The 11,753-nt window shown below is 43.7% G+C and overlaps 1 protein-coding gene across 8 annotated transcripts in view; it reads left to right on the plus strand.

The window, feature by feature from the left end:
- Positions 1–11,753, plus strand: part of alpk2 (alpha kinase 2) — a 65,602-nt gene that overhangs the window by 42,141 nt on the left and 11,708 nt on the right. For 6 of the 8 annotated variants that reach the window (XM_087299986.1, XM_087299984.1, XM_087299985.1 and 3 more), the window contains one exon: positions 7,291–10,525. In XM_087299986.1, the coding sequence (XP_087156112.1) occupies positions 7,322–10,525 (3,204 nt within the window). In that variant the 5' untranslated portion in view covers positions 7,291–7,321. 8 annotated transcript variants of the gene reach the window in all.

Here is an 11,753-nt window from a genome sequence, read left to right on the forward strand (position 1 = left end):
CCAATGCAGCTGGGCACCCTTCCAGAGGCCCGCAGCCGCATGCCCGCGACACACGGCCCCCCAACCCGTGTTGGAAGCGTCTGTTGAAACAACAACATGGCTGGACGCCTGTCCTAGAGGCACACCGGCCTGTAGGAACGAGGGGTCGTTCCAAGGGCTGAGGGCGCGGCGACACAGCGCAGTAACCGAGACCCGGTGTGTGCCCGCGTGCCATGCGCGTCTGGGGACCCGATCGTGAAGCCAGTGCTGAAGTGGTCTCATATGGAGCAACCCGAGCGGCGTGACGGCGGCTGCGGATGCCATATGCCCCAGGAGCCTCTGAAAGAACTTCAGTGGGACCACTAGTTTGCTGTCGAGCTCCCTCAGACAGTTCAGCAACAGGCGAGCGCGTTCCTCGGAGAGGTGCGCTACCATGGTGATCGAGTCCAGCTCCATCCCGAGAAAAGAAATCCTCTGCACGGGGGCGAGTTTGCTCTTTTCTCGGTTGACCTGAAGCCCCAGTAGGCGGAGATGCCGAAGCACCTCGTCCCTGTGCATAATCAATTGCTCCCGCGAGTGGGCTAAAATCAGCCAGTCGTCGAGATAATTGAGTATGCGAATGCCCGCGAGCCGAAGGGGCGCTAGGGCACCCTCCGCGAGTTTGGTGAAGACCCGCGGAGACAGAGAGAGCCCGAAGGGGAGGACCTTGTACTGCCACGCTCGACCCTCGAACGCAAACCGCAGAAATTGGCGGTGGCGTGGAAGAATGGAGACATGGAAATACGCGTCCTTCAGGTCTATGGCTGCAAACCAATCCCGAGGACGAACGCATTGGAGAATGCGCCTCTGCGTGAGCATTCTGAACGGCAGCTTGTGCAGACAGCGGTTCAAAACGCGCAGATCTAGGATTGGCCGTGACCCACCGCTCTTTTTGGGTACGATGAAGTATGGGCTGTAAAACCCACTCTCCATCTCGGCTGGAGGAACCGGCTCGATTGCACCCTTCGCCAGGAGGGCAGCAATCTCCTCTCGCAAGACAGGGGCGGACAGGGGGTTGACCCTGGAGAAATACACGCCCGTAAACTTGGGGGGCCGTTTCGCGAACTGAATCGCGTAACCGAGTCTGATTGTGCGTATGAGCCACCGCGAGGGGCTGGCCCGCGCTAACCAGGCAGGCAGAGCCCTCGCTAATGGAGTCATCGCTACAATCGCTGACGTACCAGCGGTGGGGCAGCGCGGAGTGGGTGTGCTGATCCGGGAAGCACGAGGGTCCCGCGGAAAAGCTGGAGGAGAGCGATTCGCTCTGGCTCCGCACCCTGACTCCGGAGAGGGGGCTGGAGGGCTGAGGGAAGGGAGACCGTCCCCCCAGCGCTCGTGAGCCACTGGCGAAGCACGTAGAGTCTGCGAGCCGGAAGGCAGCGCGTCCCGGACTGGCAGAACTCGTGCAGTCACATCCGGGGAAGGGAAAAAGTGCTCTTTTACTGATGTTTTGGTGGCACTGAAAAGTACCGTTGTTATCGGGGCCCCGCCCTCCAGCGGGGAAAGAGCAAGTTTCCTCTTCTCCAGATGGCCTGTCTCAGGGACGCTTCGCGGTCCGTTTACCGGACTTAACGGCGCCCTGGGCAGGAGGGGCTGCCTGCTTTCGAGGTGAACGCCGCGCCCGCTTGGCCGGAGGCGCAGGCGGGGGCGGGGCAGCACTCGTTGGCGGGCGCCCTCGGCGAGGAACAGCGGAGGTGGATGGCTCGGCGGGCGGAGCGGGCTTACGGCCACGCCGATAGATGACATTGCCCATCGCATCCGACTGCTCTTTCACCGCCTTGAATTCCTGGGTGAATTCACCGACGGTGTCGCCGAACAGGCCAGCCTGGGATATGGGCGAGTCAAGAAAGCGAACTTTGTCAACGTCGCGCATATCGGCCAGGTTTAGCCAGAGGTGGCGTTCCTGAACCACAAGTGTGGACATCGTCCTCCCCAGCGCACACGCGGCGGACTTAGTAGTCCGAAGAGCATAGTCGGTCGCGGTGCGCAGCTCATGTAATAAGCTTGGGTTGGACCCGCCCTCGTGCAGCTCGGCCAGCGCCTGCGCTTGGTAGCGCTGGTAGGTGGCCATCGCGTGCAAAGCAGAAGCAGCCTGGCCCGCAGCCTTATAAGCTCTGGCTCCGAGGGAGGCAGACAACCTACAGGCTTTGGACGGGAGGCGGGGCAAACCCCGCCACGTAAAGGCGCCGCGCGGACAAAGATTGACCGCGATAGCGCGCTCCACTGACGGGATCGCCTCATACCCCCTGGCAGCTCCGCCGTCAAGGGCGGTGAGGGCGGAGGCACTCGCAGCACGGGCAGAGAAAGGTGCCCTCCAGGACTGCGTGAGCCTACTGTGCACTTCCGGGAAGAAGGGGACGAGAGGCTTCGAAGGCTTCGCCTTCTGGTCCTCTACGTAGCACCCATCTAGTCGGTCCGGCCGCGGAGCTGGGGGATAAACCATCTCCAACCCCACGGCCGAAGCAGCCCGGGAAAGCACGGCTAACATGTCCGCTTCAGGATCCGATTTGACAGCGCTCACCTGCCCGGAGGGGGCGAGCGGGTCCGGATCTTCGTCGGACAGTGAAAGCCCACCCTCCGATGCCGCGGAGGACATCTGATCTCCGGTGTCAGCGAGTGTGAGAGCTACCATCTGGTTAGACGGATCACTCTCACCACCCGAAGCTTGGATGGAGCGCCGTGAGGAGCGAGAGGTCCGCGAGCCCGTGGGCGGCGGATTAGCTCCCGCTGAAACCCTCAGATCTGCCCGAGCGCCCGCTGCTTTTTTAGAACAGGAGGCAACTGGGGTGGCTCGCTCTCTTGCGAAAGTTAGCCGCGATCTTAGCTGTGCAACGGTCATGGCATCGCAATGACGACATGAACCGCCCGCGAGCACCGCATTAACATGCTGGACCCCCAAACATGCAATGCAGTGATCGTGTCCATCATCCGGAGACAGGAAACCCCCGCATCCAGAAACGCACAGTCGGAGCGCCATCCTGAAAAGGACGTGCTGCACGACTGTGTTGCTCTTTTAGGAAAGTTGCAACTATACGCACCGCTCTGGAGGACCGGACCCAAAGAACCGCAGGCAAGGGAGTAACCCAGCTCGACCGTCTGCCACCGCGAAGACCCACTCTGGACCGGGAGACACACTCGTTCGCTCTGAAGTGCTGATCAGCAAGAGGAACCCTCATCGACTCACTCAGAAAGGATCTGAAGCGAAAAGGATGGCGTCTGCTGGCTTCAGGTGTGCTTATATGCTGAGATGATTGCAGATGTCGCACACCTGCGCAAGCTTACGCTGCCAATTAATTTCATTCATTGGCCCGTTCAATACTCTCCAGATAAGCGGCTTCTGATCCGAATCCTCCCATTCATGGCACTGAAGTTCCCCAACCGAAGGGGAACTACCGAGAGATATCAGCTGCTGTCTGGGCTTTCACTGCCTTTCTACACCTTCCTTTCTTAATTTGTTCAATACTTTTTCCCTGTGTCATTCCATTTATTAATTTGTAAACTAATTAGATTTGTTTTCTTTGCATATGTGGATTTCTTTGGTTGTCACCAACATCTGGCTAAAATTTCAAGTCAACGGCACCTTTAGAAATATGTTTTCTGAGGAAAAAAAAAGAGACGTGTTTAATACTTATTTTCCCCGCTGTATATAAGGAAAGTATTTGTCATTTCTCAGATGTTCTTGATATTATATAGTAATAAAAATCAATCAAAATATAATCTCTCAAGTTTTATTTACAGTTAATTATAATTTCATGGCTTATGTTATGGTAAATAATATCCAAATATAACATGCAACCTATTAATTGTTTGTTTAATTAACATTTTCCCTTAAATTTAATTAATATTCTGTTAAACATTAAATAAACATGATGCTCACAAGATTTTCACTCATTATATATATGTAAGACATGTAATAGAGAAAGTTTTGTGACATATCAGGACACAAATCTGTATAATGACATGGGTATGACACAGGTATTACAAAAAGGAGAGGAAATATGAGGACATTGGTGACGTCCTCATTTCTCAAAAAGCTTATACTGTACATCATACAGAATAAGTTTAATCAGAGTAAAGTCTCCTGTGATGGTTTCAGGGGTAGGAAAGGGTGAGGGCAATACAATATATGGTTTGAACAGTATAAAATGAATGCAAACCTATTTAATGTACCCACTTTTCACAAAAACAAACATGTGTGCGTGTGTGCGCGTTGTTGTTGACCCAGTCTCGGGACACTCAGGCTGTCTGTGGTTTGTGTCTGAAGCATTGGAGACACTGTGTTCCCACAGGGCTCAATCACATTCTGCAGACTGAAACCTCAGTGTGATTTTAACAGCCTGCAAAGCTGCAAGGTTTCTCCACCTGTGCCAACCTTAAGTTCCAGCATGTCTAGTAAATTTGTTGCATCCAGAGACATGGCTGTAAACTGGGATGATATTAAACACAGCATTGAAACCTTTGACGAACACAACTTTAGTTTTATAAGTCATTTAATAGCTTGGATCTTGTTTCCTTTTGGGAAAACAAATTTTATTGTGCAGACTCAAATTTTAATCATTTAAATACATCAGGTTAACTTTTAGTTATTTATTAAATATCTATATAGTTTTTAGTCATTTAATGTAGTGCATCATGTTATCATATACACGGATAGTTAGTAAATACATTAATACAGCTTTATTAAATGTGCTTTTATGCTTTCTGTCTGTGTTTTAATGGCATTTATCTTATTTAATATTTAGTTAACACTTGGTTAACATTTACTTTATTTGAAAAAATAAATAAATAAATTACAACCCAGTTATAATTTAAAGACACAATTGTAAAGACAAAAAGTTTCCTCGAATCAAATGCCTCTGTCAGGCAATCCACCTCATATTACAGACATGTAATAGAGAATGTGAGACAGACAGCATTAAAATAAATAGGAGCATAAGGACATGTACATCAGCCTATATCTAAGAAAAGAACTTTTCACTTGTGCAAACCACGCAATCTTCTTCCTCTGCGTCAAGACTCGCAGCTCATTTCCTCCCAATGGACCTTCAGACATTTCTCATTTATAAAGCCCCTCTCCTCGTTCAGCATCACTAATGCTGGATAAACACTGGCCTTAAAATACCTTTCAATGTCAAATTCCCCTGCACTGTTCCTGACGGCAATAATCTCATTCTGGCTTTGCCGATGAGAAAACACGTCGGAGATCTTCTTCACGATGTTTGTCAACTCTGACGATCGCAAGGCAGGCAAATATAGCCGTGAAGTGATAAATTGTCCGGCATGGCACATGTCTCTGCTATCAGGTAACCCACTTTGAACTAAGGGGGATGTTGACTAAAAATAAACCCTCCCCTCAAACCCCCAAGACCTGTCAGCTTTATGTGAACCTCATATTCTCCAGACCTACATCACCGTTGTGTATTTATGCCCTTTTGGATGTAAAAAAAAAAGGTATGTGTTCTGTGTTTGGGGCTTTATTTTTTTTAATAGGAATTTCTTGGTCAGGACAGACAGTTTGTGTTCTGAATGCATGAACTGATGGTAAGAATTTAAGAAGAGTGTGATTTTTGGAAGGTAATGGGGTCTCGTAAGGTTCTCTTAATTTAATTTGAACCATTTTAGGTACTATCTATATTTTTATTAATTGCACCTATTATGTTGTATTCTCACTGTTGAGCTTTTAATATATACTAATAAGACATGTCATTTTAAAGTTTGCCCTTAGGTGCTCTCTATTTGCATGTTTTGCTTTGAAATGAGTCATAGGCGCAGGTGGCGTAAGCAAGTAATAATTGTCCTTATTCCACCTTATGTCTCTCTAAAATAATTTATGACGTCTCGCTACTGACCAAAGTGCATGATGACAGTTTAAGAGTAGCTTAAGAAATGGTGAGGGTTGGAAAAACAGGGCTGAGTCACATTCATCTGACAGCTTGACGTAAGAAGAATCGTGTACGGCAATTACGCACACATGGCTTGATACAAATCTAAATGGAAAATCATTTGACCAGTCAGTCAGTAGATTTTTGTAATGGAAAAAACCTAATGAATAATTGCATTTATTTTTATTATATTTAAATATGTTAATTTTTAAAAATTATTAATAATATTATTCTAATTGTAAGTTAAAAAGTCTTAAAGGGGTCTTTAAAAGTCTTAAATTCACTGATTATTGTGTTGTAGGTCTTAAATATCTTTAAACAGGTCTTACTTTTCCTCTGTCCAAGTACCCAATCAGGTTGACATCCATACAGTCACCAACAATCCATCTTAATAAAATCAAGGAAAGGAAACAAAAATTACACAGTTCCTCATGATAATAACAGAGCAATATATCAATTTACGTTATCTTCCATTCATACAAAAACTATTTACAGAAGTAAGGGGGACTAGACATAATATTTATAAATAGACACAAAACTTAAGGATTTACAACAGAAATGCTTCAGGCTGAATAGAAGTTATACACAATTGTGATCAAAAACCAACAAATATATATTATTTATGTAAGTGCCTCCATGATAAATATATTTTACCAATGTTAAACTTGTCATTTAAAAAAAAGGAAAGTAATATTAAGTTGAAAATAATGTTCAATATAATGTTCAATGCTAAATATAGTGTATGTCTCTAAGAAATTTAATTAAATTAGTTTTTTTTGTGGCAAGCAAAAAAAAAAAAAAAAATATATATATATATATATATGTATATATATGTATATAAATGTATATATATATATATATATATATATATATATATATATATATATATATATATATATATATATATATATATAGACCCAACCAGGCCATTAGAAATAAACATTAGTGTTAAAACCCTGTATGTCTAAAATTTCATTCATACTGATCTTAAAAGAGTCTTAAAAAGTCTTAAATTCGACTTGAGGAAACCTGCAGAAACCTTTAATTAATAATAAGTTATGTTATTGATATTAAATTGGTGATATAGCATGTTTAGTCTTAATAAATATTAATTACAATTTTCTGAAATATAATTTTCATTGTATTCTTAAATTATTAAAAATATTATTTTCTTTTGTTCATGTATATAATTTATTGATTGTTTTATATACTATTCCAAAAACATACTGTCAAATTGGTGTATTATTAGTATAAGACAAATGATTGCAGCATGGTATTACATAATCTTAGCCTAGTCCATAGAAGTGTCAGTATCTTGCTTTTAAATGACAAAGATCTCTCATTTTCATGTCTAATTTTTCCTTGTTTACTTCCATTTCCTCTCTTACAGTGACGTATATGCAGTGTTCCAGAGAGAGGAGATGACAGCAAAGAGGGTTGACATGGCTGCCCCAGACAATCTGCTGTTCTTGGACTCGGATGCTGTCAACTCTTCCCTCGCTTCAGTGCCCATAGAGCAAAATGAGCCCACTCATGTCTTGGACAACCAGACAGACGACAGTTTAAGGTCGATGCCTGATCCACACACTAATACAGCCTTAGAAAGCACAGGATTAATGCCTGTCCCATGCCAAGACGAGACATTGGAGATGCATAGTCAACACAATGAAGGAGAAAATGAGAGTAGTTTAGTCTCAACGCAGCACATGGATCACACCAGACTGACTGAAATGACTATAAATGATGAGAAAAGTAATAATTGGGACTTTGATATTAGTGGTGTAGAGGAGAATGACAACAGCACAAACCTGAACCCTGACCTAATTCACCATGCAGGCACGGACAGTGTGATGGTGAGAAATCTAAATGACAAACAAACTGATTTAAACCATAAAGATGAGACTTTTGGGTCTTTAATGAGTTCAGAAGTTTCGTTATTAAAAGAAAACAGACAACAAGAAATGAGCCAAGACACCAATTTACACCAATGTTCTTCCTCTGAGAGCACTGGAATAGAGAATAGCCAAACGGCCAATGATGCTGTCTCTGATGCAATGAATAGTGAGCAAAGCCCTGACCAACCATTCTCAATTGCAAGTAATGACACTGATAAAACCACCTCAGAGTGCTCCGTTCAGACCTGCTGGGATACAGTGGAATCTGCAGCTACTTCTAAAACCCAACCAGAATTGCATGATGATGTGAAAGATGTGATGTGTGAGAGCTTTACAACCTCTCACACACTAAACATAGACTATCTAAGCACTGACATTTCAGTGTGTTTGGCAGATTTGCCTGAAACAGACAGTTTAAACATCTTAACACCTGCCTCCACATTATTGGGTATTTTTGGGAAGAACAACAATGTCTTGAAAACAGCTGATGTGCCCATAAATGACAGCGAGATGGTGCAGTCTATAAATAAAGACTTGGCTTCTCCAAATGCAGATATTTCTAAGACTGTTTTCACTCAAATGGATCAGAATCTTCTGCATGTTACGGACCACAATGTAAAGGTATTAGAATCCAACAGAGCGGACACTGTTGTAGACCAATATGTGTTCTCTGAGAATATTGGACAAGAGGTAAGTCAAACAGCAAGTCATGATGAAGACCTGAACAGCAGTGTGCAAAGCCATGACCAACAACTGTCTACAGCAAACAGTGAGATTGAGGAAACCTCCTCTGAATTTCACACCCAGACCTGCCAGGATTTACATGAAGGTGTTATTATAGCAGAGGAAGCGATGAATGGCCATAATACTCTCCCAGAAATGCATGACATTGCAGATGTCACAACCTCTCAGACACAAATTATGGAAGACCCAACGATTGATGAACCTTCATATTTGCCTAATCTGCACAAAGCAGATATTCCAAACGTAATAACAAGAGCCTCCACATTATCAGATACTTTGGAGAAGGATGACAGTATCTTTGAAACAGCTGATGTGTCAGTCAGTGACTGTGAGGTGATTCAGACTGTAACATTGAAAACTGTGACTACCTATGAAACCCTTTCAATGATGCATGATGTTGGAGAGGACTTGACATGTTGTGACTTCACAACCTCTGCAATTGAAGAGCCGGAGACTAGCCATCCTCTTTCTTTGGATGATTTGCATAAATCAAATACCCCAAACATCCCACCGCATGCTTCTGCATTATTAGATTCTTTGGGGATGAACAACAATTTCTTGGAAACAGCTGATGTGCCAGTCAGTGACTGTGAGGTGATTCAGACTGTAACATTGGAAACTGTGACTACCTATGAAACTTTCCCAGTGATGCATGACATTGCAGAGGACTTGACATGTTGTGACTTCACAACCTCTGAAACACCAAAGATAGAAGAGCCGGAGACTAGCCATTCTCTTTCTTTGGATGATTTGAATGAAGCAAACACTCCAAACATCTTACCGCATGCCTCTGCATTATTAGAGTCTTTGGGGATGAACAACAATTTCTTGGAAGCAGCTGACATGCCAGTCAGTGACCGTGAGATCATTCATCCTGTAAATAAAGACTTGGATTCCTCAAGTGTTGAGATTTGCACTGTCGTTTTAACCCAGACAGATCCGAAAGAGGTACAAGATCCAGACCTTGATGAAAAGGAAACAGAATCCAACAGAATTGATGATTCCATCGATGGAATGATTGATACAAAGTTCTCATTAGACTTCAGTATGTTGCAACCAGTTTGTAGCAATGATCTGAGTGGAACAGTGATTCATTCTGAGTCACTTTTCTCCCAGTCCATACCAGATACTCCTCAGATTGGTGAAAAATATAAGAACGATCTCTTGCAAGTGATCTCTCCACCAACACCTGTCACAAATGAAGATTTAGGGAACTGTTCTGAGGAGATCGATGATGCTTGCTTAAAGTTCATAGGAACAGAACGTGATGTTGAGGGTGATAGCGAGTTGTGGCTGGAACCAAGCCAGTTCTTGGCAGGTGAAGAAGATGAGGGTGCTATTTTTGACAAGTGGGGTCGTTCGTGTTCTTCCAGCCCCCCCACAACCCATCCAGACAACACAAAAGCTTCGGATTACACTTGGAGGGAGAACATTTCAATTGACCACAACGCTGAGGACTGGGAGCTAACATTTACACCTGTTGAGAGGTGGTCATCCTCAGACAGCTGGGCTAGTGCACTTTCAGATTGGTTTCAAGCGGTTAACACCTATCCAGAAGACTCTTTCAAGAGTGCTAGCACTGGTTCTAAGCTCGGTATGGCAATCCAGGACAACATTATGGAGCAAAGGACAAGTTCCGATAATGCAAACAACGTTGAACAGACGTGCCTGTCCCTGAACCTCATACAACCAGATGAACCAGGTCAAGCCTTGGAAAGAGGACTAGTCAAGTCAGATAACACTAATGGAACTGTTTTTAAACAAGGAGATAAAGACAGACTTGCTTCTTGTTTAGACATGGACAAAGACACCACAACAATGGAGAGCCAAATGAGCCAAATGAGTTTGTTGGAGACATCGACTCCCGAATCACATAAAGCAAATAATAATGCAGTGATGGAAACTTTTAATGCATCTTCGACTCATGAGTTCAGTGCCAAACTACACGGAAGTCAGGATATCTCTGGAAAGCTTTTGAGTGCAAAGGTGAGATGACTAGCATGTTTCAAATACAATCAGAACAGACAGACTCTGGTGTTTATGGGGTAAACTAAAGGTTATTTTTAAAGATTGTAACTGCGGTGAAATAATTCATATTGTGCTTTGTACTTTAACATCAGATTATAACTACAGAGTATTGCCCTCTTTTACAAAAAGGTACCTCGTTCAGTAATGGTATCATTATTTATATGTATTTTAAATCATTGTCCAAAAATGTGGAATTACTGCAATACTACTTCGAGTAAAACATGCAAAGACTAATACACAATGCAAGATCTCCCTCATGTAATTGTTACAAAATAGCTCATACTAAATAGCGTTCACCTTTGACATTTCCTTTAATAGCTCATACATATGTGGAACACTTTCATCGTGACTTTCAGTATTATTTATTATGACACTCTGTGTGCTGGAAGAGCCTCATCATTCCATACAGGAATATCACTTTATAATGTACACGCAACTCCCTCTCTTGCTCTCTCTCTCTTGATCTTTCTGTCTCTCTGCCATATGCACACACATTTACCTTACTGCCTTAATCCAATTGTATCTCAACAACTAAAACAATTTCCTGTAATTTAATTTAATTTAATTAACACATTTTCTTCCTAAAAGGAGGTTTTGTTGTTATTTAGCTATCCATTCCTAACAAATTCATCTATAAAGCAAGGCTCAGACGCACTCATTTGTAGATGACAGACAGGTGTGGCTGCTGAGGAAATGTGAGGTGCAGAGTAAAATACTGATAAACAGAAATGCGGACTAATTATAGCGGGTGGTGGATGATAATAGACCAGAGAGCAAAGGAGGAACTGGAGAGGCAGAGGGTGAGGGGCACGAGCACAGCTGAGGGCAGAAATATGACCCTTGCTTACAAACTCAGAGTCATACTGTACGATACCTTCTCCAATCCCACCGACCCCTGAGGCAGCGGGAGAGCTGTGATTGGTTCACTTACGTTCCACAGTCACTGTGATCACTATAATAGAGATGGTTCCCCATTGCCAACCGCATGTGGGTTTAGACTGCACCGTGAAGGCAGAATGATTTTGCATTAGGCAGACCATCGCGCCAGTGAGGTATGTAAACAAACAAAGCCATGCAGTTTGGATGAGGATATTCCTAAATTGCTGCTTATTAAATGATGCTAATTTTTCAATTCATATGTTGTCTCATTCAAATTATTTGATTCCATTTGGGTCTTCTCTATTAT

Source organism: Danio rerio, chromosome 21 (assembly GCF_052040795.2).
Source record: "Danio rerio strain M-AB ecotype USA chromosome 21, GRCz13ab, whole genome shotgun sequence".
In the NCBI taxonomy this organism is placed as follows: domain Eukaryota; kingdom Metazoa; phylum Chordata; class Actinopteri; order Cypriniformes; family Danionidae; genus Danio; species Danio rerio.